General features: G+C 37.9%; 1 protein-coding gene across 30 annotated transcripts in view; it reads right to left on the bottom strand.

Moving 5' to 3' along the window:
* Positions 1–803: 803 nt before the first annotated feature.
* Positions 804–26,707, bottom strand: part of DCAF8L2 (DDB1 and CUL4 associated factor 8 like 2) — a 164,631-nt gene continuing 138,727 nt past the window's right edge. For all 30 annotated transcript variants that reach the window (XM_055375432.1, XM_055375434.1, XM_004063939.4 and 27 more), the window contains one exon: positions 804–3,885. In XM_055375432.1, coding sequence (XP_055231407.1) covers positions 1,959–3,827 — 1,869 coding nt within the window. In that variant the 5' untranslated portion in view covers positions 3,828–3,885 and the 3' untranslated portion in view covers positions 804–1,958. The remainder of the gene's footprint in view (positions 3,886–26,707) is intronic.

Raw genomic sequence — 26,707 nt, 5'->3', positions numbered from 1 at the left:
AGGGAGAACTGGAGCAATTGTGGGCCCAGCTGCTGCCCCACACCAAGGTAAGTCAGGATATAAGCAAAAATATTCATGAGCTGAGGCAGCACCTTTCTGAGCATAAAACAAATGTGGCTACTACTTTACCTTTGCCTCCCAAATCTTTTACCAAATGCCTCTGGTAGCACAAGCAATCTCAGAACCATTCAGGGAACTCTGAGTAAAGTTTTAGTTTAGTTAAGTGAGCAAAATATAAATCCCCCAGAGGCAGACCTTCTAAACAGCAGGTGGAAAAAGAACTGCGTAATTTATCTGCTTTCACTTTTGCTCACACTGTCACTTGAAATCCCAAATGATTTTTTAAAAATGTTTTGTTAATATTATTGCTGGTATGTATCCCATAAAGTTATATGGGGTGCCCCAAACTTGGAATTCTAGTTTATAACACTCTTCTTACTGCCCATAAATTCTCTTTTGGGACTCTTAAGATCCTTTCCTGACAGCAGACCTTGGTAGGGGCTTCTTGAGGCTCCTAGACCCCCGGGCAGTTGTCCGTAACTTTGGATCTCAGTGAGCAGGAACTTCAGTCATTACGTTCCTTTCTAAATTCTAATCTCATTATGCAAATTACTCTACATTTTCCCCAAAACACAGAGATAATACTCATTTTGAGAAGTATTATCAAAGAAAAGCCATTGTCAGGACATAGGATGTTTCATTACGTCCTTCTTTCCCAAAAGTCTGCAAAGAATGGTGTGGTATAGTTCATGGGTGTTGGGGGCAAGGTGATCTTCTGAATTCATTCACACAAATAACACATATAAAATAAAAACAAATATTTTTATTGAGCAGTAATTGGACATCCAGTACCCTTATTTAATTTATGTTAAATGAGGCATAAAACAATTTTTAAAGCAATTTAAACAGCAGAGAGAATTTTAAGCAATGTGAGGATGTCAAATAGGATTTTTCTACCAATTACACCAAATGGTTATGTGTAAGTATAAACAATCTTTATTGCAACTTGTTCTTAAAAGTTAATTAGAATGCGTTTTCAAATATGAGAGATTTTTATATCAGTAAGCTGGCATTTATAGGAGATGCTTGTCCCAGGAGGACTTCCTGGAAGGTAACCCTGTGGGAGTTCCCAACTTTAAAACTTCAAGAAAACTTAATGCACAGAGTAAACAATGTCATGTGATCAAATTTAATTTAGTTCTTACCAGCTACAGCGTACTCAAATTTTTCAAAATTATTAATATATGGATTCAGAAAATGTATGCAATCCCACGTTATTTATTCTAAGGAGATGAATTATCTGGTTAGGAATTAATCTACATACTACCTCTCCTCTTTTTCTTTTCTGAGACTGTGTCTGCGTATGGCCAAGGGTTAAGAATTAATCTACACACTACTTCTCTTTTCCTTTTCTGAGACTGTGTGTGTGCGGCCAAGTGTCAGTATTGACAGAACAAAACTGTAGTTTGTCTTATGTTACTTCTAAAGAAGAAACACATTTCTGAAATTTTCAGGTCAACTGAGGAACTCGATCTTCAGAAAAAATTGTTAAAGATGAAAAAAAGTAAAAAGGTAACCGTTTTCAGACTGTCAGATTTGAGTAGATGCATCTAATAAGGGTATTAATTCTTTCAGCAAAATTCAGAAAATTTAGAGGTCAACTATAAGGGAACAAAGGAAAAGAGGCATAAATAAGTTGTGTATGCACTCATGTAAGAATAAGGGGTAACAAAAGAGGCGTAAAGAAACCAAGAGGAAAGGAATGAGAGAAAGAATGTGTGGAAGAAAGAAAGGAAAGTAGAGAGGAAGGAATGGAAGAGACGGTTTTCAGCATATATTATGGAAAATAGAAGACAAAAAGCAAATCTATTAATCTATTGACAATTCTAAATTAGTCAAACTGAATTTTAAAGTCCAGTGTACTTAGGTGGCATTTAGCTGGACTGGATATGAGGCCTTCAGGATGGCATGCACTGCACTCGGTCTTGGACCTCCTCCCCGGATGTCTCTGAAGTGCTGGAAGACTCATCCGATTCTTCATCTGGAAATTCGGCTTCACCACTTCTCCAGTCCTGGTGACGACCTCTCTGTGTCACGTGACGCAGGAGGAACCAAAGCATGTACTGGTCAAACAGGCTGCCATGGTGCAAGCTATCTTCATCTCGTTCCCACTTGTTCTTCTTAATCACCTTCTTTAACCCAGTAAGCTCAGTGGCAGCTTTAGCTGTGGGTGTCCAGATCTTGACATCATGATCTAGGCCACTGCACGCCAACACAGGTAGGTAAGGGTGGGGTTCGAGACAGTTTATTGTACCTTCTCTGTTCCCCTTTAGGAACTGGATGATCTGGCAGGATGATTTCTCCCAGAAGAAGATGTGCCCGCAATCACTACCGCTCACTACAAACTCACTCCTGGGGCCATAGAAATTAACACCTTTGACTGTGGTATTATTTCTGTGTCCCTTAAATCTCTTACTGTATTGAGCACCATCACTGTGAGAGGAGTTGAAGAGGTAAATATCTTCATCATTGTAGCTGGCCAAGAGCTCTGTGCCATCGTGGCTGTACACAACGCAGGTGATGTTTGTTGGGAAATCACAATTAACCAGATGATGAGGAGTGAATTTCTTGAGCACGCCATTGTTTTCTTTCTTATCAATTCTCCTCTGGTCATAAATCCTTACAAACTGATCTTGTCCGCCCACTGCAAATTGGTAGGTATTGGCGGGATTCACAGTAATTGTATACAGTCCCACTTTCTTATCATTTTCTCTTGTTACCACAACTTTTGAAGCTGGCCGGTCTTGTCTGAGGTCAATGGTGAAGACAGCAGCATCTTCACCTGAAGTGAGGAACTTATAAGGAGAGTCAGGCTCCAGAGCCAACTCGTGGGCAGGTCCCCTGTGCTGGGCCACACACTTAGTATTGTTGAAATATGATGCATTAATTAATTCTGCTACCCGTACCTGCCCATCACGGGCACACATGGCCAGAGTGGAATCATCACAGTTAGGAAGGAACTTGGCCTGGAAGACATTATTTGTGTGACCACTTTCAAAGTTCAGTACTGGCCTCTGCCGCACCCAGTCCCACACTATCACCTTTAGGTCATCACCGCTACTGGCCAGCCGGGTGCCACGCTGGTTAAAGTGTACAGTATTGACACAGCCGACATGGTCTGCAAGACGATATTGCAGGCGGAAACGCTGCACAAAGGCTCTTGCCCCACAGGCCTCATATACAAAGCGGGGACGTGAACCCAGCTGCCGCTGGTGAAGAGCAGTAACGACCTGCCAGCGAGGTCGGGGCAGGGCAGATACCTCTGAGGAAACCCACTCCTCCAGCGCCTGATCCTCCTCTAACGAATACTGCTCATGGTTGCCGCCACTGCCTTGTGCACCCGCCCGAGGCTGTTCTTCTTCCTCCTCCTCCTCCTCCTCTTCCTCCTCCTCCCCTCCCTCCTCTTGTATCTCTTCGTCTTCCTCCTCCCTTTCTGTCTCCTCCTCTCCCACTAAAGGGTAATGGAATAAATTTTCACCACTCATGAGGAAATGCTCAAAGTCCTCCAAGCTCTCAAGTTCGATGTCTTCACTTGCGCTTTCTTGGTCTGAGCTTCGATTTTCTGTGCTGGCATCGTTGGGGAATCCACCATCCCTGCTGTCACTGCCATCTCCGGTCACTGTCACACTCAGCTCTGAGGTCGCTATGTCAATGTCTGAGGAGGCCGCTGTCGCCGCCACCGCTCCAGACTGCTCCTCTGGGCTGCTGAACAGGCTTTCAGTCCCTAAGTCTGGTAAGCCATCTGTGCTGCCCTCTTGGTGGGACATCTTGAACGATGTTTGCTGTAGTAGATCTGGAACTGCAAAGGCCAGGCCCCTAAAAGCTCTGGGAAGAAAGTTGGCCTGCGGTTAGGACTGATGGTAGTGAAGGAAGTAAGCGCGTGGCAATCAAACAGCAATCTGATTGGCTAAAGGAGACAATAAACTATTCTGCCGAGGCAGTTGCCAGTATGGGATCCCATGAGGTTCAGAAAGCTTCTTACCTGCTCTCCTCCTCGCAGCATCCAGATTGCTCTAGTTTTTCCAGGCCCAGAGCCCCACCCCAACAGGCATCTTACACTGTGAGTAGCTGCGGGTTTTTGAAGATCGAAACTTGCTGCAACTTGGAAAATGTCCTTATTAGAGAACCATGAGCAAAAGTGATCCTCCTTAAGCAAAATAGTTTTTAGAAGCCTCTCAGTGTTTTGCTTGAAGGTAATATACTCTATAAAATGAAGATGTAGGCAAGAACAGTGAAAAGTCAGCTAAGTGTCCCATAGCTAGTGACTTTTTGACATACAAGAAATATCTTAAATCGAACAGCTTGAGGGAAACCTTGAGTGCTCTAACTAGTAGAATCGATATAGGGTTGCCAGATAAAATACGGTATGCATAGTTAATTGCATTTCAGATAAAGGATGAATACTTTTTTTAGTATGAGTAGATCTCAAATGTTACGTTAGATATATTGCCACTAAAATTTTATTTATTATTTATCTGAAATTCAAATTTAACATGGTGTCCTCTATTTTTATTTGTTAAATCTGGCAGGCTCCTTTAGTGAGAAGAATCTAGACCCTCAGTGTAATGAAGGCTGAAATCAACTGATCAGTTGAAAGTGGACACTGAAATGAGTAATTGCTTCACCTATTTGAGATAGAAGTAGTACTTCCTTTTTTCTTATTCCACCAGAGTTCCTATATATTTATTTAGAGTTAATTCAATTTAAGATACTTAGGGAACACCAACACAATTTTGTGAAAAAAGGAAATTATGTGATGTCATAGAACTATAAAATCTTTTACATATCACCCAGAACATGTCCGAGGCTTCTGTGGGGCCTCTAAGGAACAGAAAACAGCTCTACAGAGACAGTTAATTGGCATTACTGTGTTAATTTAATAGTTTCTCTGAATGAATTATCTAAGGTGATGTCAGCATATTTTCAAAGGGCTACAGTAAACTGCTAACTAAGAGTGCCAGAATGAGGAAAACAAAGTTTCCCTCAGAGTAATTGCAAGGTAAATGCAAAATTGATTAAAAATAGAAGTATACAGTCTTCTAAAGAAAATTGATGGTTCCAAGGCCAATAGTAACAGAAAGATATGTAAACAATATTCATAGCAACTTGTAAAGTCTAGCGCAGCAAACTGAAAACCACTGAAAAGCCCATCAAGAATAACATGGATAAATAATGGAATAATGTACGGAAGTGAGAATGACTAGACTAGAATTGAATACATGAGCATGGATGAATCTTTAACACAATGATGAGTGAAAACAATTAACAAGGATAGTCAATAATTTCAATTTTTTGCAAGTCTATATTGTTTTCATATAAAATAACATCATTTAAAAAGGCAAGGAAGTAACTGATTCACAACTCAGGATAATGATTAAATTTCAAAAAGAGAAGAAGGTTGAAATCTGAGAAAGATGTAACTTCAAAAATTCTTGGCAATATTTATATCTTATCCTGAGTATAGGTGTCCAGTTATTCTTTTTATTATTTATTGCTAGGCATATACATTTTATGTGTATGATATATTGCATAGTAATTCTTTAAAAGAATTCATGTTCATAAACAAGGGGTCTTGCTCAGCCATGGAACACAAAAACAGGAAACCTAGAGCATCAAACCCTAACATACCCATAAAGGAATTGTCCAGGAAAGGAAGTGTCTTAGTCCATTTCGCTTTGCTCTAAAGGAATAGCTGAGGCTGGGTAAGTTAAAAAGAAAAATGGTTTACTTGGTTAAAAGGTCAGCAGGCTGTGCAAGAGGCAGGCACCAAATTCTGCTTTTAGTGAGGAACTCAGGAAGCTTTAATCATGGCAGAAGGAGAAGGGGAGTGGGAGTGTCACGTGGTAAGAGAGGGAGCAGGAAAAGAGGAGGTGCAAAACTTTTTATAACAATCACATCTTGTGAGAACTAATAGAGTGAGAAATTACTCATTACCTGGAGAGAAGGCACCAAGCCATTCATGAAGGATCTATCCCCATGATCCAAACACCTCCCACCTGGCCCCACTTTCAACACTGGGCATCAGTTTTTTTGATAGCTTTTAATTGTGCTTTTCTTCAACTTAGTTCATTAAAATATATTTATTTTAAGCATCCTATAAATAAAATGACCACCAACTAATGTGGGATATAGGTCACCCCTCAGCATGATATTTGTTTTAAGCAGTGTTTCTTATAGGAATTTTATTGATTGTACAGTAGTTACAATAATGTCAGATATAATGATGTATATAATTTAAATGAGAGGCCTGTTAAGAATTTACATAATATAAAAATATACATATTAAAAGTTAGCCAAGTGGACAGATGCATGTAACAGGGAGAGCAGGTAACAGGAACCCCTTTAATTATCAGTCAAGGGCCCAGATAGAGGAATCTTATTTTCCCCTCTATGACAGTAAACAATGTTCATTAACAGATACAGGTCTTCCAGATACACCTAAACACACAGGAGTAAGTTGTGAATTGCTGCGTGTACAGTCTAAAGTGGTGTAATTGTGATCTTCCTGTGATACTCCCGAGAAAAAGTAAATAGTGAACCCCATGCAAGTAGTAGGAAGCATTGGTCTTTTATCATAGGTTGGACTTGAAGATGTTTAACTCCTGACATTAATATTTGTAAACAGGCCAGGCCTGGTGGCTCACGTCTATAATCCCAGCACTTTGGGAGGCTGAGGTGGGCATATCATTTGAGGTCAGGAATTTGAGACCAGCCTGGCCAACATGGTGAAACCCCATCTCTACTAAAATACAAAAAATTATCCGGGTATGGTGGCACACATCTGTCATTCCAGCTACTTGGGAGGCTGAGGTGGGAGGATCGCTTGATCCCGGGAGGTGGAGGTTGCAGTGAGCTGAGATCACACCACTGCACTCCAGCCTGGGCGACACAGTGAGACCCTGTCTCAAAAAAATAAATAAATAAATAAATAAATAGATAAATAAATAAATAAATAATAAAAGCCAGGCATGGTGGCTCATGCCTGTAATCCCAGGACTTTGGGAGGCTGAGGTAGGTGGATTACTTGCAGTCAGAGTTTGAGACCAGCCTGGCCAACATGGCAAAACCCCCTCTCTACTAAAAATACAAAAATTAGCCGGTCGTGGTGGCGTGAATGTGGTCCCAGCCACGCAGGAGGCTGAGGCACAAAAATCGCTTGAACCCGGGAGGCAGAGGTTGCAGTGAGCTGAGGTCGCGCCACTGCACTCCAGACTGGGTGACGGAGTGAGACTCTGTCTCAAAGAACAAAGAAATAAAATGTTTGTAAACAGCACCTGTCCCCTTTTGCTATGTTTTCTCCAAAACTGGCATGGACTTAGGGTGGGAGAATTCTGATGGTCATTTGACCTAACAGTGAACTACTGAAATACTGTTTAAAAAGTGAGAACCTTTCAAAAAAATTAGTCAGGTGTGATAGCATGTGCCTTGTAGTCCCAGCTACCCGGGAGGCTGAGACAATCGAATCCCATCCCTTGGGCCTGGGAGATCGAGGCTGCAGTGAGCCGTATTTATGCCACTGCACTCCAGCCTGGGTCACGGAGTAAGACCCTATCTCAAAAAATAAAATAAAATGAAATAAAAAATAAAAGTGTGAGAACCTTTTAATACTATTTAGTTACACACTTTAAAAAATGGGGATCATCCATAGCTATAAGCCAAAAGGTAGAAGGGAGTGCATCTTAATTTTTATGCTTTTAGTTTTACTGTTTTATGGTTTCTATGGCTGTCCTAAAGAATGACACTGGTACACTGCTGGGTTCCTTACCAACGCAGACACTAGTTTGAGCACTTAGATCAGACAAAACCCGAAATAGAAGAAATGCCACTCTTTTTCTCTGGGGTCTTCTAAGAAACTAGACTAAAATTATGAATTATTAAAGTTTCCTGTTGAGTGGTGGTGTTTTTATGTATGTAACTATCCAGAGAACAAATCAAATAGCTGTCGAACACTTGCAAGAGCATAGACTTTTGGTATACTTCTGATAGGAATCAGGAACCTTGAGCAGCAGTTCACAGTCAGAGTTGTTTTCTTTTTCTTTCTCTTGGTTTTTTTTGTTTGTTTGTTTTTGTTTTTGTTTTTGTTTTTGAGATGGAGTCTTGCTTTGTGGCCCAGGCTGGAGTGCAGTGGCGTGATCTGGGCTCACTGCAACCTCTGCCTCCCGGGTTCAAGCGATTCTCCTGCCTCAGTCTCCCGAGTAGCTGGGATTAGAGGTGTGTGCCACCCCACCTGGCTAATTTTTCTATTTTTAGTAGAGACGGGGTTCCACCATATTGGCCAGGCTGGTCTCAAACTCCTGACCTCAGGTGATCCGTCCACCTCGGCCTCCCAAAGTGCTGGTATTATAGGTGTGAGCCACCATGCCTGGCTAGAGTTGTTTTCCTACACACCCCATTTACCCTGCGCTTGTGCCAACTACTATGGCATATGCATTTTGAGGGATTATGCTTCACAATGTGTGCTTAAAGATCCTCTTAGAGAGATTTCTCTAGTTGAGTAAAAACCCCTCTAAAAAAGGTGGCAGGTTCTGTGAACCTAAAGAGAAGACTCAGTGTGTCTCTGAATACCTTTAAATTACGGCTAGAATTGGAAGTTCCTATTTGGGGGAAAACAATATTAAAATAATGAAGATCTATTTTATTGGTAACTTAGAATACAAAATATTTTATTTTAAAAATTCTAAAATTTGAAAGCAAGCTAGTCTAGGTTAAATAATATAGTTTCTAGACCTGAGTGTGTTCATCTGGAGCTCAGTTTTTCTGTTTAAATACAAGAACAACTTCCTAACTTCCTAGGTGGGAACACTATGTTTTGATGATCTGTGATTAGATAAACTGATCCATCTCAGTTGGTAACACTCCTTTTTTTCTTTGGTAATGGTGTAAACTTCTAGAATAAATGCATTTTTATCTAGTTTTATGGTGACAATTTCCAAAATCTATTGGGAGGCATATAGGCATATAGGCATATAGGCATATAGGAAGCCATCTTCATCCTTCTCACTCCTCATACACCTCTGAAATCAGCGAGGTGGCGCTCATCATTCTGTGCCCAGTCACCAACAGGAAGAAGGCTTGATTAGCTAGCACAAGGAACTTTGTTTTATCCAGAACAGGCAGCTGCTCCTCACTCTTGTATCCTATTATCACTGGGATTCTAGTTGGATGCTGCTCTCCGATAAGTGAGACATCTACTCTTTGTCTTAAGGTGCAGGCTGCTTGAAGGTCTTCTAAGGCATGATGCTGGGGCATGGGGGTGGGGGTGGGGCAGGGGCGGGCTAGGCTAAGGAGGCAGGCTGCAGAGACCCTGAGGGTCTGGTGGCTCTGGGGAGGGGAGGAGAGGGAGAGCGGCAGTGGCTCTGACTCTGTTGGGGATCAAATTTTAACAGAAGATTTGAGGGGACAAATATCCAAATTATATCAGGAAATCTTAATCGGCTTTGAATATGTCTTGACCCATTGCAAAGAACAGTTCCAGTGTTAGAGGATGAATCAGGTTACTTTAACCTGATGCTATTTTATCAATCTGCTTTTCATATTTGCTTATTAGGCAAATTTGGACTATAAATTGGCTTTTCATTTAAGTTTTTGTTTAAGTTTGGCTTTACATATCCTCGATTCATTTTATATATTTCCATTCTCATTCATTAATCCACCGTGCATTTATTTAGGACTTCTATGTGCCATGTACTAGTCTAGGTACTGATAATACGGTGGTGAATAAAAGTGGCATTCGCTTCACTCATGGAGTATGTAGTATAGTGGATGAAAGAGAAAATAGACAAATTAATATATAGATAGACCAGATGAAGCAGTAATGAATATTATGGAGAGAATTAAAGCTGTGTAAGTGCATATAGAATATGGGTTGTTATTTTAGATAGTACATTCAGGAAGGACTTCTTATTGGGGTGACATTTAAGTAGAGGGCGAATGAAAAGAGAAATAGATCCTTAAGTACCTAGGGTAAAAACATTCCTTATAAAGTGATATTGAGTGCAAATTATCTGAAGTAGGATCACAATGTGAGTGTTTGTGGAACTTCAAGGAGGCTGTGATTGAAGCAGTACAAGCAAGCTTTAGGGAGAGTGACAGGCAATGAGATTGGAAGAAGCCATGGCCAACTAAACAGAACCTTGTTGACCATTATAAGGAACTATAGTGCTTTATTTTATTCTAAGTGTGCTGGAAAACCTTTGGGAGCTTGCCAGCAGGGGAATGCATTGTGTGAGTTACTTTTTAAAAGGATGACACCAGCTATTGTGTGGAGAATAGCATGGGAGGAGAAGAGAGAGCAGATGTACTAAACTGTCGCTCTAATCCAGGTGAGAAATTAAACTGGCTTAAACTAGTGTTGGAATGGTGGAGGTGGAGAAAATTAGTTAAGTCTGGAATATATTTTGAAGTGGAAAAGGCAGCATTTGCTGATGAGTTGAATATGGGTGTGAGGTGAATTAGGCTATTGGCAAGAAACACATACCAGTTGGGTAATTGCAAGCAGTTCAACAAGTGGGCTCCTTACAAAGGTGAGAGCAGGCTAAATCACAAGGTAAGCATACGGACATCATTGCTATTACAAACAGGGAGACATTATACCCCTAAGCCAAAAGGTATAGAAAGCAGAGAGAAGTTATCAAAAACCTGAGACGAAAAGGGGAGTGTGGAGAGTCTGGCGTGACATTAGCCATCCGTCTGTGAACCCACAGAGAGGCAGCCAGGGAAATAAATTCCCAAGATTTATTCTCCTTTCTCTGCTCTCCTGCTGGTGCTTCCCACTCAATCACATTAAGAAGGGAGGAGAAGGAATCCGGATGTGTAAATGTAAGCTATCCAGCCTCTGGTGGACAGATAGGAATCAATGGTAACTCCTAAGTATTTGACAGGAATAATGGGTTAATGGTGGTGACATTTACTACAGTGAGGATTAGGGATGAGGATGGGGAATCAAGAGTTCTGTTTTATTTACATCAAGTGTAAAAATGTCCACGAAACATTGAGAAAACAGAAGCACTGAGTTGGCAATTGGATACACATGTCTGGAGTTTACAGGAAAGATTATAAATATAGATATAAATTTAGAAGTCATTAGCCACTGGGAGTAAAGGAGATCACCTAGGGAGTGAATATAGTGGGAAAGCAAAGGTCTGAGAACTAGGCATTGGAAAACTCCAACATTTATTTTAGGAAGAAAGGAGAAAACAACCATATGGAGCAGAAGGAGCAGCCAGTTATGTAGGAGAACAATATGAGAATATGAAGAAAGTGTAGAAATTATTTTACAAAGTTGAGTGTGATTGACTGTGCCAAATATTGCCAAGAGGTTAAGATGAAGCCTTGGAAGTGACCACTGAATTTGGTAAGAGGGAGGTAACCAGTGACTTATTGTAACTCTTTTATAAGACTTATGAAAAAAAGCTTGGCCAGGAATGTTTGGGGAGAGAAAGGAGAGGGAAGAAGTGATGATGGTGAGCGAGGAGAGACAACTCTTATAAAGGGTTTTGCTGCAAAGAGAAGAGAATTAGAGTGACAACAAAGGGAAATGGGGTCAATAGATTTTTTTTTTAAAGTCAGGTTTATCACACGATGTCATATACTAATGATAATGATTCAGTAGTGAGGGGGAAGCTGTAATGCAGGGAGGACAGGAGAAATTTCTGAAAGTCTTAAAAAGGGGAGAGAAAACAGGATTCAACGCACAGGTGGAGGGGTTGTAGCAGGAGAGGAGATGAAATATTTGGCGTGGAGGCAGGCAGATTATTAGATCTGGTGGTGAAAGAATATGCACATTATCTTCTAACTGTTTCTGTTCCTGAAGTGAATAAAGAAGCAAGGAAATCAACTATGAATGAGGAGGAATAAATCTATGCTGGAGCTTTGAGAGAGAAGAAGGTTTGGAACTGCCAACTCAGAGAATGAGAGAATTAGTCCAATAGAGAAATGGAGATTTGTTGCCTGGAAGCAGATCAGGCCACTTGTAGTTTCATGACACAAACATAAAGTGAGACAGCATTGCTATTTATTTTTCTCTAAACATTTCAGATACTTGAGGACAGGAATGGAGTAGGCAGATACCTGGATTGAAGTAAATTCCAAATTCTTTTGCTAGTTGAGGATGACAGAGAGTTGGGGATGGGGGACAAAGGAGCTTAGATTTTACATAGTGAAATTTTATAACAAACCATGAAATTTAACTATATTTAAAAGGGAATTAAGGACATGAGGAAGAAGATGGAAATGGCAAATATAATAGGGTCAGCAGATTGGAGGTCCTAGGGAAGTCAAAGTTTGCTCTGATCAGCAAATGTGTTCAACTAGGCCTGCAAGTACATATGAAGCTTAGGAGGACAGGATGATTCAGAGCACTATCATGTGTACTCAAGCTATTAAGGCAAAACAATTTGATTAAAAGAGTAAAGTAGTTCACTCTAAGATGTGACTCAATTTTCTTAGAAGCTATTTCCTTAATCTAAGGGGAACTTCCTATTCTGGGGAAGATGTTTTTTAGACAAAACCTTCCAGTGCCACTTGAATATCCCAGGACATTACCATAACTACTCTTGGAGACCAGTAGTATGGCAGCCTGATTCTGAAAATATCAATCAAAGAAAAAGATGGGTTATTAATCTGATTGCATTGGTGGGTTTAAGGATTTAAAAGACAATCATTTCTAAAATGCTGTTTCGCCTTCCTTATGTAGTGGGCTTGTCGTGTTTTCTGCCCTCACGGAAGTAACATCCTAGTGGGAAAGATACATTTGCAAACCAGTAATGATTTTGAAGTGCAATGCATACTAAGATTAGTATAATTTTTTTGTGTGAAGATTTCATAAGATGTTGGCAAAACTTACATTTAAATGTGCTTCCTAGATTTTAGAAACACTTATTCAAATTTCTGGGAAGCCCATTAACTTCAGACTGTCATTTGGAAACAAAAGAGGGCAAAAAAAAAAAAAAGATTCTCTATATTCTAGAACAATTTCTATTAAAAACAATTAAAATAGCCAAATGTATGCTAATTGAATTATTAACAGAGGGTCCTGTGAAAGTGCAGTGACAGGGGATACTGTTTTGGGGTAGACATAGTGTTTAGATTGGCTTCCAGGAAAGATATTTGAGCATAACACTGAAAGCAAGAACAACAGAGCAGCACATAGCCACCTAATGTGAATTTTCTTCTGGGCCCTTGTGTATGCATTCCCATGCTCCTCTGGCTCAGACTCACTTTGTTTCAGTCCCTTTTCTGTCTGGTATACAACAAGGTGGGAAGCAGGTGGAGGTTGACACATGGTCTGTGACAGGAGGGAGGAGAGAGCATGACATATTTTGGAAAATGGAAAGTCTTAGTATGGTTGGAACACAGAGTAAGTGTAAGCAGCAATACAAGACAAAGCCAGCTCACAACTTGGCGTGTTTTAATGCAGCATTTCTCAAACCTTTTGGTCTCAGAGTGCCTTTACACTCTTAAAAGTTATTGAGAATCCCAAAGGGTTTGCGTGTATATGAATTATATCCATTTATATTTGCCGTACTAGAAGTTAAAGCTGAGAAACTTTTAAATATTTATTAATTTATTTAAAACAATAATCAACCCAATACATGTTAACATAAATAATATATTTTATGAAAGATTTTTTCCCAATGAACCAAATTTAATAAGGAGATTGGCATTGTTTTACAATTTTGCATATTTTTATGGTCTGGTTTAATAGAAGACATCTGGATTTTCATATCTGCTTCTTCATGCAATCTGTTGCAATATCACACTTTATGCAGTGTCTGGAAAATTCGACTGTACATTTGTGAGAGAATGAGACTGGAAAAAATAATATTTTAGGCTTACCATAAAATAATTTTGACCCTGCAGAGCCACTAAAAAGGTCTCAGAGACCACCCTCAAGTTCCCCAATCACACTTTGAGAACTGCTGCTTTCTTATAAAGGCATATTGATAAGTTGAATTTTAACTAATGCACAGATAATTTAGGCAAGGGATTACCTGATAGGATTTGCATTTTATAATTATTGCTTTCAGGGTGGGAAATAAATTGGAGACAGGCAAGGCAAGATGATTGGAAATTAATTAAATTTGAACAATTTCTCACATTCTATCTGAAATAAATATTTTTACAAACTTTTATAAAATGCCGGTAATACTTTGTATGTGTCTAGTTTGCTTTGCTCAAGAGAAAGTTACTTAAAAGCAGGTATTGCTTTTGATTCATCCATATGACTATCGCTTTTGGTAATGTGTACAGAGTAGGCACCAAGTAAAGATTTATTGAAAATAAATGAAAGAACCAACTAAGTGGCTATCAGAATAGTGCAGATAAAAGATGATATAGTCCTGACCTTAAGGGCAGTGGCAAAACAGAGGAGTAAATTCAAGAGATGTACTGAATTCATTGTTGACTGCTGGGAAATGTCATTGACCTGCTTGATAGAGAAGGGCTATGAAGCATGTCGGCCATCTGTCTGCTTCATGTGGCCCTGATTCAGGAAATATTGAAGGGACAGAATGGGGTGGAGTATGAAGGGGTGACTTTTGGTTTCATTTTGAATATGAATTCCAGATGCCTATAGGACTTGAGCCACCCGTATCACCTGAAGCTGTTTTAAAGTTACATAAGTGTCTTATCTAATTAAGCCAAGATCATAGTATATTCTAATATTTGTTTTCAATACTTTAATATTTTAGTATTTGTTTTTAGTACTTTTGATGTTTTAGGGTTTATTTTTAATGTCTTAATGTTTTAAATATTTAATCAGAATTCTTGGATTTTTGCTGGCCTAAATTTCCGATTCTATTAGTGGGTGCCGATTTACTGTCAAACACATGGGATTAATTTGGCTGCTACACAGTGGATGCTATTTTGCTTTCTGATTCACTGTAATGTGCTTCTAGATTCCATCCAGAGTTTGGGAAGCTGAATTCTTCCTACAACTGGGTGAAGGAATCTGCAGACCCCATTCTTAATATGCATGTATGGTAGAAAGTAGAAGACACAGCATTTGACTTATTTACAGAAACTGATCGAGTCTCCTGTCACCATCCTCCCACTTTGCAAGTCCTAATTAAAGTTGATGACACATTTAAAAGTACAAATATCAGCAAGTATGGATTTTAGTAGTTCACAATTCATTAGACAGACAACATGTGATTGAAAATAAAGAAGCATTATGCAAAGAGTATGTTTTGAACAACTTAAAATGAGTTCAGAAGGTAGCAAAACAAACTGGCTTTATGTTTCCAAGAGAGTAGCCCCAACAGACAGAAAGGAAGCCTTTAAACAGTAAAAGAATTTAGTTCTCATATCCTTTTTTGCTGCTTATCTTTTCATCTGGTTGGAGTTGCTGTTTTATCTAGTACCTCACTATTTAGCACCATCCTGTCTTTATATTTTGATTCCAATCTACTCTGCAAGCCTAACTGTTGCCCTGTCCCAGGAGAATGTGAATCATTTTAAAGTTAGAAAGAGAAGCATCTGCATAGATAGAAAATAATTGTAATTTCATTATAATTACTCTATTTGTTTTTCTCTTAATTATGCTGAAAATGTATCAATATCTCCAAAGAATGAATGATTACCACCTGTCATAAATGTGGAAGGCAGCCCCCAACTCTAATCACTTTCATCACTTCAAATTAAAACTATAGTGTTTATGAAAGTTTGAACTCTTGATATTTCTATCGGTTGCATAATTTAGTGCGTTACAGAAATTGTACCGTTTAAGAAAAATAAGATATACTTTGAAAAGTATATTGTGTTTGCTTTTCACCAGTTATTGTGTGTTTCATAAAGCACATATTGAACACATAAAACTGGACACTCATGAATTTCATTAGAGATATTAATATAATTTAAATGGAATACAGGACATTATTTCTAAGACTGTATAAGGATACTCATGGTAATATATGAAATACAGATATAAAACTAAAACACACAAAAGTTTCTGGTGTCACCTAACAGAATTTTTATGCTCCCCAATAGAAAATTAGGCAGATTAGTTTAAAAAGTAACCAAAGGTATATTTATCAAACATGTTATTATTATTGAGAGTGGTGCCACAATTTCTTTCTCCTCTCATTTACAAGCTGAAAGGAATTTCTGCTCTTCTCTGTTTTGGAAATTCTGTCTTTATTCCTAATGTGATACTTCAGACTTTGAAATATGGTGGGCGACATTTTACTCTTGGACAGAGTCATGGTTCACATGTTACAGACCCTGTTGCTCTCTCATTTGCCTCAATGCTCAGGCATGAAGAGCACTCTTGGGTTTTTTGTTAACGTGCTTGGACAGTGCCCAGGATCTAGTAGGAATGCTGGCTCTCCTTCTTACAGGTACTCTCTTTCACCACTGATTCTGTGTGTTAATTGGACCAGGCATCTGCAAACAGGGATATTTTTACTTCTTTCTTTCTGGTTTAGACGGGTTTAATTTCTTTTTCTTGCCTGATTGCCCTCGCTCGTGCTTTCAGTACTATGTTGAATAGAAATGCCAAGGGTGGTCATCTTTTCCTTGTATGGGATCTTCGAGAGAAAGCTTTCAGTTTTCCCCCTTGATTATTATGTTAACTGTGGGCTCTTCATAAATGAGTTTTATTGTGTTGAGAAAATCTCCTTCTATACCTATTTTGTTGGGATTTTTTTTTATCAAAAAAAGGATGCTTAACTTTGTCAAATGCTTTATCTGCATCTATTGAGATGATCATGTGGTTTTTATCTTTTATTCTGTTAATGTTGTATATCACATTGACTGACATAGACAAATGGAACAGAATAGAAAGCTTAGAAGTAAATCCAACCACACATGATCAACTAATTTTTGATAAGGGCACCAAGACTGCACAATGGGGAAAGGATATTTTCTTCAATTCATGGTGTTGGGAAAGCTGGATATCCACATGCAAAATAATGAAATTGAACCCTTATCTTATACTATACACAAAAATCAAATAGAAATGGATTAAAGGCCTAAATATAAGAAATGAAATTGAAATTTCTAGAAAAAAATACATAGGGGGAAAACTCCTTGACATTGGCCTTGGCAATGATTTTTTGTGGCATATCATACCACAAGCTCAAGCAACAAAAGCAAACATAAAAAGCGGGATATATCAAACTAAAAAGCATCTGTATAGTAAAGGAAACAACAAAATGGAAACACAGCTTATGGATTAAGAGAAAATATTTGCAAACCATATATTTGATAAAAGCTAATATCCAAAATATATAAGGAACTCACTCTAATCAATGGCGATAATAAAAATAATACCCAATTAAAATATGACCAAAGGACATGAATATACATTTTTTCCAGACATAACTAAATATGGTCAAGAAATATATCAAAAGTGCTCAATATCATTAATCACCACAGAAATGCAAATCAAAACCACAGTGAGATATCACCTCACACCTGTTAGGATGGATATTATCAAAAAGACAAGAGATAACAAGTGTTGTTGAGGGTATGGATAAAAGGGAACCCATGGCCAGGCACGGTGGCTCACACCTGTAATCCCAGCACTTTGGGAGGCCGAGGCGGGTGGATCATGAGATCAGGAGATCGAGACCATCCTGGCTAACACGGTGAAACCCATTCACTACTAAAAATATAAAAAATTAGCCAGGCATGGTGGCACACACCTGTAGTCCCAGCTACTCAGGAGGCTGAGGCAGGAGAATCGCTTGAACCTGGGAGGTGGAGGTTGCAGTGAGCCGAGATTGCACACTACACTCCAGCCTGGGCAACAGAGCGAGACTCCTTCTCAAAAAAATTTTTTTAAAAAAGGGAACCTTGCACACTGTTGGTAGGAAAGTAAATTGGTGTAGTCATTATGGCAAATACTATGGAGATTCCTCAAAAGATTAAAACTAAAACTATCATATGACCCAGCAATCCCTTTTCTGGTTATATACCTAAAGGAAGTGAAATCAGCAACTTATGGAGATATTATTGCAGCATTTTTCATAGTATCCAAGATATGGAAACAATCTAAGTGTCTGTTGATGGATGAATGCTTAAAGAAATTTTGATAGAGTGTATATATGTGTTTATATATATACATATACACATATTTTCTGCTATGTGAGGACATAATTATAAAGAAGAAGCTAATCAGCTGGCACCTTGACACACACACACACACACACACACGCACACACAAGAAAATTATTAAGCCTTAGAAAAGGAGATCCTGCCATTTGCAGCAACATGGATGAACCTGGAGGACATTATGCTAAGTGAAATAAGCCAAGGACAGAAAGAAGAATATTGCATGATCTCGTGGATATGCAGAATCTAAAAAAAGCAGAATACATAGAAACAGAGTAGGATGGTAGCTACCAGGGTAGGCCGGAGAAGGAAATGGGGAAATATAGGTCAAAGGGTACAAAATTGCAGTTATGTAAGAATTCTAGAGATCTTATGTACAGCATGAAGACTATAGTTGGTAACATTGCATTGTTTACTGGAAATTTGCTAAGTCAGCAGATTTCTGGTGCTCTTATCACAAATAAGGGTAACTATGTAAGGAGACACATATGTTAATTTTCTTAATTGTAGTGGCAATTTCACTATGTGTATGTAGATCAAAACGTCATGTTATACAGCTGAAATATATACAATAAAAACAACAACAACAACACAGGACCCAGGACTGGGGTTTGAATCATGGTCTTGCCCGTTTCCAGTTGTATCATCTTGGGCAAGCTGTATAACATTTCTGTGTTTCTGTCTCACTGTATGTAAAGTGATATCAGTTATACCAATTACTTCAGAGAGAATTGTGGGATACATAAATTAATATAAACTGATTAAGTTATTTAATTAACATTAAATAAATTAATAGTTTTGAAATGCTTAAAACATTTCATGGTACATAGTGAGCACTATGTAAAGGTTAGCTGCCATTATTAGTGTCAGCCTGTTATGTACTGTGTATTTGTGTCTTCCTAAAATTCATATGTTGAATCCCTATGCCCTAATGGGATGCTGGAGCTTTTGGGAGGTGATTCGAGTTAGATGAGGTCATGAGGATGGAGCCCTTGTTTGATAATGCATTTATTAAAAAAGAAGGAGACCAAGGATATTTCTCTCTTTCTGCCATATGAGGATATAATCAGGAAGAGGGCCTTCACCAGGAACCTAATCAGCTGGCACCTTGATTTCAGACTTCCTAACCTCTAGACCTGTGAAAAGTAAATGTCTGGGTTTTGTGTTTGTTTGTTTTTTGTTTTTGTTTTTGAGACAGAGTCTTTCTCTGTCGCCCAGGTTGGAATGCAGTGGTGCAATCTCGGCTCACTGCAACCTCCGCGTCTCCAGGTTCGTGCCTCAGCCACCCGAATAGCTAGGATTGCTGGCACGTGCCACCACGCCCAGCTAATTTTTGTATTTTTTTTTTTTTTTTAAGTAGAGACAGGGTTTCACCATGTTGGCCAGGCTGTTCTCGAACTGAGGAGTTACACCTCAGGAGTCTTGACCTCAAGTGATCCACCCGCCTCGGTCTCCCAATGTGCTGGGCCTACAGGTGTACCATGCCCAGCCTAAATGTCTGTTGTTTAAGTCACCCAGCCCACAGTATTTTTATTACAGCAGCGCAAACTGGCTAAGACACAGCCAGAGCAAGTTCTGTGGTCACAAAGTTCAAGATACCGTACTTGATTCTAAATATTTTAACATTTGTGTCAAAGGCTTGAACAGTGATATTAAAGGCCTGTGATACAAAATTGGGAGCTCTATCTCTGACGCTAGGCTAAAGTCAATGAAATGAAATATGTTTAGGTCCCCCAAAACAAAGGTTTACATGCCAAATATTTGCCAGCATTGTGATATGTTTATTTTAAATATATGAGTGCCATGTTGTGATCTGTTTCACAGCTTGCCTTGCAAATACAGCTAAACAAACTTTAGTAGTTTTTTTTTTTTTCAAAAATAAAATATGTGGCTGTGCGCAGCTGTGATCCTAGCACTTTGGGAGGCCGAGGCAGGTGGATCACCTGAGGTCAGGAGTTGGAGACCAGCCTGGCCAACATGGAGAAAGTCCGTCTCTACTAAAAATACAAAAATTAGCCAGGTGTGGTGGTGGGCACCTGTAATCCCAGCTACTCCAGAGGCTGAGGCAGGAGAATCGCTTTAAACCGGGGGGCAGAGGTTGCAGTGAGCTGAGATTGCACCACTGCACTCCAGCCTGGGCAAAAGAGTGAAATTCTGTCTCAAAAAACAAAATAAATATGTGATTCAGTTATATAAGATGAATAAGTTCTAGAGGTCTGCTGTACAACATTATCTGTGGTTAACAATACTGTATTGTGTACTTAAAATTTGTTAAGGGTAGATCTCATGTTAAATGTTTTTACTACAATATATAAATAAGCAAGCAAACAAATAAATAATATATGTGATTTCAAATATCATAGGACCAAATTAGCAGAAAATCCAATATCTTTTCTCCTCTCACCACCTTCACCTCCAACTTGTTGAAAACTTAGGACTTATAGAGAACTAAACATCTGCAGGTGTCATGGGAAGGGTGGGTCATTCCAACTTCTACACCCACACGAGGATTATGTAGTAAGTTCCTTAATGTTTTGTCTTATCATTGCTACATAAAGACATTTTTTTTTAAATTATACTTTAAGTTTTAGGGTACATGTGCACATTGTGCAGGTTAGTTACATATGTATACATGTGCCATGCTGGTGCGCTGCACCCACTAACTCGTCATCTAGCATTAGGTATATCTCCCAGTGCTATCCCTCCCCCCTCCCCCCACCCCACAACAGTCCCCAGAGTGTGATATTCCCCTTCCTGTGTCCATGTGATCTCATTGTTCAATTCCCACCTATGAGTGAGAATATGCGGTGTTTGGTTTTTTGTTCTTGCGATAGTTTACTGAGAATGATGGTTTCCAATTTCATCCATGTCCCTACAAAGGACATGAACTCATCATTTTTTATGGCTGCATAGTATTCCATGGTGTATATGTGCCACATTTTCTTAATCCAGTCTATCATTGTTGGACATTTGGGTTGGTTCCAAGTCTTTGCTATTGTGAATAATGCCGCAATAAACATACGTGTGCATGTGCATAAAGACATTTTTGACAACCAGTCCTATAACATTATGAATTCCACCAGTAAGAACCTTTGACGGAGACTGATCCATTCCTGCAGTGCTTATCTCAACCATGAAGCCTCTTACTTTGAGTACCCATGAATACATTTCTTAGGACTCAGTATTTTTCATCTCATGTTCAGCTAGGAGTACAGCATCAAAATTGGTTTAGGACTGCAATGGACTGAATGCTTGTCTTTCCCTAAATTAATATGTTGAAATTCTAACCTCCAAGGTGATGGTATTAGGAGGTAGCAGCTTTAGGTGGTGATTAGATTGTAAGAGTAGAGCCCTCATGAATGGGACTAGTGCCCTTTTAAAAGAAACTCCAGAGAGCTAACTTTTCCCTTCCACGATGTGAGAACCGAGATAGAAAATACCATCTATGAACCAAAAGCAGGCCTTACCAGACACTGAATCTACCTGCACCTTGACCTTGGGCTTCCCAGCCTCCAAACAGTGAGAAATAAATTTCTGTTGTTTATAAACTACCAATTTTATGGTATTCTGCTACAGCAGGCCAAATGGACTAAGATGGGATGGCAATAGGAAAAAAAAATTTAAAGATCAGTTATTTGCTGCTGTATGGCTGCGGTCAGCGGAGAGGACTGAGTGCAAAGGAGCATGAAGGAACTTCTGTGCACATGATGGAAATATTCTATTTATATCATAATTGCCTTGATAGGTATATGACTGAATACATTTCTTAAAATTCATCAAACCATACAATTAAAATGAGTGGATTGTATTGAATACAAATTATACCTCACTAGAGCTACCTCCCCCCTGTCTTCTTCATGCCCACATCCTAAAGAACCGAAGACTCCCCACTTTCATCTTGCTAAACATGAAGTGTCTTATAGTACTCCCTCTCTCTCTCTCCAGGGAGCTTTATATTCCACCTATTTTTAAATCTTATGTTTTAAGTTTAATAAATTATTCTTTCAATGGTTATTTCAAACATTTTCTTGTTTTACTTTCTTTTTACATATGTGGAGGGATGTCCTTTCCTCTTTAAAAAATTCACTTGAGAAGATATTTAATGAATCCTTACTAAATGTCAGGCAGTTTTATAGGCACTATGGATACAAGAGTGAGGAAGATAAATGAAAACCCATGTCCTGATATATTAATATTAAATGATATGCTAAGTAGAAAAGTAAAGCAGAAGATAGGGATAGGAATGACTGGATGGGGTTATGTTTGTTGCAATTTTTTAAAGTCTGGACAAAAAAGACATCACAGAGAATGTACTGACTGAACAGACTTTAAGAAGAAAAAAGAAGGCACATGGAGATATACCTATGTATCTATATCTATATCTAATAGTCCACACAGAGAAAGTAGCAAATATGACTTTTCTGAGAAGAGAGGATGTCTGGAGTGATTGAAAACTAGCACAGGGGCCGGAATGGCTGGAGCAGACTCCAAAAACGGAAGTGTAGAAGACATGAGGCCTGACAGGTAGCAGGAGGCCATATTATTTACAGCCATATGACTCACTTGAAAGGGTTAAGGCTTTCCCTTAAATAGGATGGTGAGATGTCTTGCCAAGAAAACTGACTTTGGAACAAAGGTTTGTGTGTGAGTCACTTATTGGAGGAAATGTGCTCAGAAAGCAGCAGTGAGGTCCAAAGGAGATTCCAAGCAGGGAAAAGAGGAAAGCAAAAAAAAACAACAACAACAACAACAAAAAGACATTGAATTGGTCATTGCTACAAGTGACTAGTGGTTCTATCCACGGGATCATGTAAAAAAATTGTATTAAATGTGCCCCAGGAACATTCACGCAGGGGGTAAAAGGGAGGAGTTTTTATCCTTGAGATTCCATAATTTTGTTGAACCTCCCTAAGGTGCATTAACTCATCGGCAGTTCTGTGTTGCATATTTATTGTAGCACTTCATACCCAAATTTAGTAGGCAAGCCCAAAGCAGGAGGTGTGAGACATGCAAAGTAAGGTTGAAATGTAATGTTCTCAGGATATTACCCCATGAAGTTGGTCAGAACCCAGGTAGAACTAGTCATTGCAATTGTATTTCTATAGACAAGATACAATTGGAATGTGAAATTTATAATAATGGTGCATTTACAATAGCATCAAAAGATGCCAAATGCCTAGAAATAAATATAATTAAACATATCCAAAATCTCGTCACAGAAAACTATAACTGAAGGAAACAGTGCAAAAAGAGATTAAAAATACAGAAGTAAATGAATTTATATACATGTTCTTAGATTGGAAGACTCATTATTGAAAAGATGCCAATTTTCCCAAAATTGATTAGTAGATTCAATACAATCTAAATAAAAATTTTAGCATGGTGTTTATATGTGTGTTTTGGGGCTAGGAAAGGAAATTTGAAAAATTATAAGTGATTCTAAAATTTTAAAAGAATACAAGTACAGATAAAATATATTTGAAGAAAAAAAAGTTGAAGAATTTGTAGGCATCAAGATTATGATTAAGATAGGGTGGTGTTGATACAGAGACAAACAAATAGATCAACGAAATAAAACAGAATCCAGAAGCATGCCCACACACATAAGGGCATTCAAATGATTAAAAAATGGGCATAAGTGAGTCATAGAAGAATATCTTTATGAGCGTTGGGAAGAGGAAATATTTCCCAAAAGATAATGGGAAAGATTGACATATCGGACTATTTTAAAAGGAGGAACTTCTGTTCATCAAATGATACCATTTAAGATTTTTAAAACCAGTATATTTGCAACCCATATACACAAATGAGACATATAGATTAATGAAAAAAGTTGGAAGACCCAAGTGAGAAAAGGGACAATAAATTTTCAGTATCCTCTATAAAAATATAAAAATAGTTTATGATCCTATGGAAAGATGCTCAACCTGTTTATTAACCAGGGAAATTCAAACTAAAACCACAATGAGATGTCCACTAGAATACTACAATTTAAAAGACTGAAAACATCCAATATTGTTGGTAAAGAGCTTTCCTTTACTTCTTATTAGGGTGTGTGGTGAAAAGAGCTATTTTGGAATATTGCTTGGCAGTATCTATTAAACTTGCAGATATGCAGATCCCCTGATCCAACAATACCACTATTCAGTATATACCCAACAGAAAGCACACATATGCGCATGAAAAAACATAGGAAAGAATGTTCATACAATCATTATTCATGACATCCTCAACTTGGAAACAACCAAAATGTCACGCAAGAATGAAATGGATAAGTGAGTTGTCTGTACATACAAGGACACGCTATACAGCAATGAAACAAGGACTGCTACTGCACAAAACATTATGGATAAATCTCACAAACACATAGAGCAAAAGAAGCCAGATAAAAAAGAACTCAATTATGTGACTGCATTTGTAAAGTGTTCCAAAACAGGAAAATAATCTGTTGTTGGAAGGCAGGACAGTCATTACCTTTTCAGAGAGGGGAGGGAGTATGAGGGGGCCTCTGGAGCAAGAGTAATATATTATTTCTTAGTCTGAGTGCTTTATGTGGGTGGGTTTACTCTGTAATAACTAATGCTCTACACATATGATTTGCTTAGCTATGTATATATAATACATAATATTTAAAAGCTTATAAAATTGTTGTACCTACCTTAATGTGTTCCTAAAAATAAATGAGACAATACATGTCTCATGACTGGCACATAATAGGTGCATAATTGATGTTAGCTAATGGCATAAAGAAAGGAACTACATAATCTTTGGTTTTAAGTAGAACTGTAAATTAGTCTAGAGAAAGAAAGAGTTGTTAAGAACTGATCTCCCAAATCCCATTCAGATTACGAGGTTATGAGAACTGAGGGGGGAAAATAATCACTTTGCCACTGAGAATATTTATTATGGGGAAAAGGACTAGAGAGAAATGCCCTGAAGGGCACGGAAACCTGAATAATAAGTGGCAGTTTTTGGTCTATGTTGTGGTATAAGTTATCAAGCTTGTGTTAGACCAAGTAGGGTATGCAAGCAAGAGAGTATAGCTATATAGATTTAGATAATACCAAACCATTAAGATAGGTTGCTAACTCATTTCTCTTGTTCTTTTCAAAGATAGCTACATTATTGTCAGAAAATAAATTGAAAGAATATTTGTATTTGCAGTGTTTTATTTTTTAACAGCGGTTCTGATTTATATTTATAGATATATTTATTTCATATATTTATCTTATATATTTACACTTAAAAGATGAGCAACCGATTTCTTGTTCTGAGTATTTTCATAACATACTTTGAATTATTCTGATAAACTTATGTTTTAGCTTCAAATATTATTTATAATAATTTCAATTTGCAAGTTATATTATTCTACTTGTAACACTATCCTCTTATATGTGTTCAATTACATTTAAAATGCAATTTATAATATTTATCTTTACAATTTTTAACCATGTATATTATTGGACCCATCTAGATCTTTATAAAACATAATATATTTATATTTTAACTCTGAAAATAAAGACTTAAAATATAAATATATTATGTTGTTAAAATGCCATCATCTACATTCAGCAGATCAAATTTATTATCTGTCATTATCACAAATAAATCTTTTTGGGGCAGATAAAAACAAAATTCTCCAATTCTAGCTATTATTAACTCTCAATGCAGCCTCCATTTGGGGGTTGCTGAGCTAAGAGTCTATCTTAATACTTAAATAGTATTTGCAGTATTTTTGAAGGGAAATGCATTCCTTGGGCATTTTGCATGTCCTTGGAAATGAGATTAGTATTTGATTTTTGTTTTCCTAAATATGACCAATGTAACCATCACTGGGGATGAATCTTACAGAGCTGCATGCTGAAAGATTCAGCTAAAAATTCTGACTTGGCTTATATAGTTTTCTCTTGTGGATGGAGTCTTTCTGTCTTGCAATTAGAATGTACCACAACTTACTATCATGTCTCTTATTTTTAAAAAAAGAATTTATAAATATGGAATTGCCAACATGAAATCTGGATGCAATACTTGACATGAGTCTCATAACGATATTATATTTTATTTATTTTCTGTAATAATTATTTAGAGTCAAATATGTTTAAATATTCAAGCTGTTAGTCCGTTTTCTCAGAAACGGAATATATACACTTACTTATAGTAATGTCATATAGGTAGTTCTTTTTGGCTAAAATACGACTTTTTTCCCTCTCACTTTAAAGTATATGTGAGATGGCTGAATTTGAAATAAAAATATACCTAGAATATACAAACAGGCTGTATTTAGTTAAAAACCTGGCAACAATCTATCAAATTGTTAATAAATGTGAATATAAATCTGTTACTTGGAGAATTGATTCTGTAGCTGTGAAGAATTGAATGTGCTTACATCTTTTGTATTTTAAAAAAAGAATTGACAAAATAGATTTTTATAACATTTCTTTTCTGTTGTCTGATAAATTTAATATATTCCACTAAAGTTAGTATACAGGTAACCCAGTACAGTAATGACTTCTGGAGTAAAAAGGTTTTTTTTCCCCTTGTTCTTCCTAGCAAAAAATTAAAGAATTTTTATATTCCAAACAGTTACAAACTC

Source organism: Gorilla gorilla, chromosome X (assembly GCF_029281585.2).
Source record: "Gorilla gorilla gorilla isolate KB3781 chromosome X, NHGRI_mGorGor1-v2.1_pri, whole genome shotgun sequence".
Lineage (NCBI taxonomy): Eukaryota > Metazoa > Chordata > Mammalia > Primates > Hominidae > Gorilla > Gorilla gorilla.
This window is presented reverse-complemented; position numbering and strand designations above follow the sequence as displayed.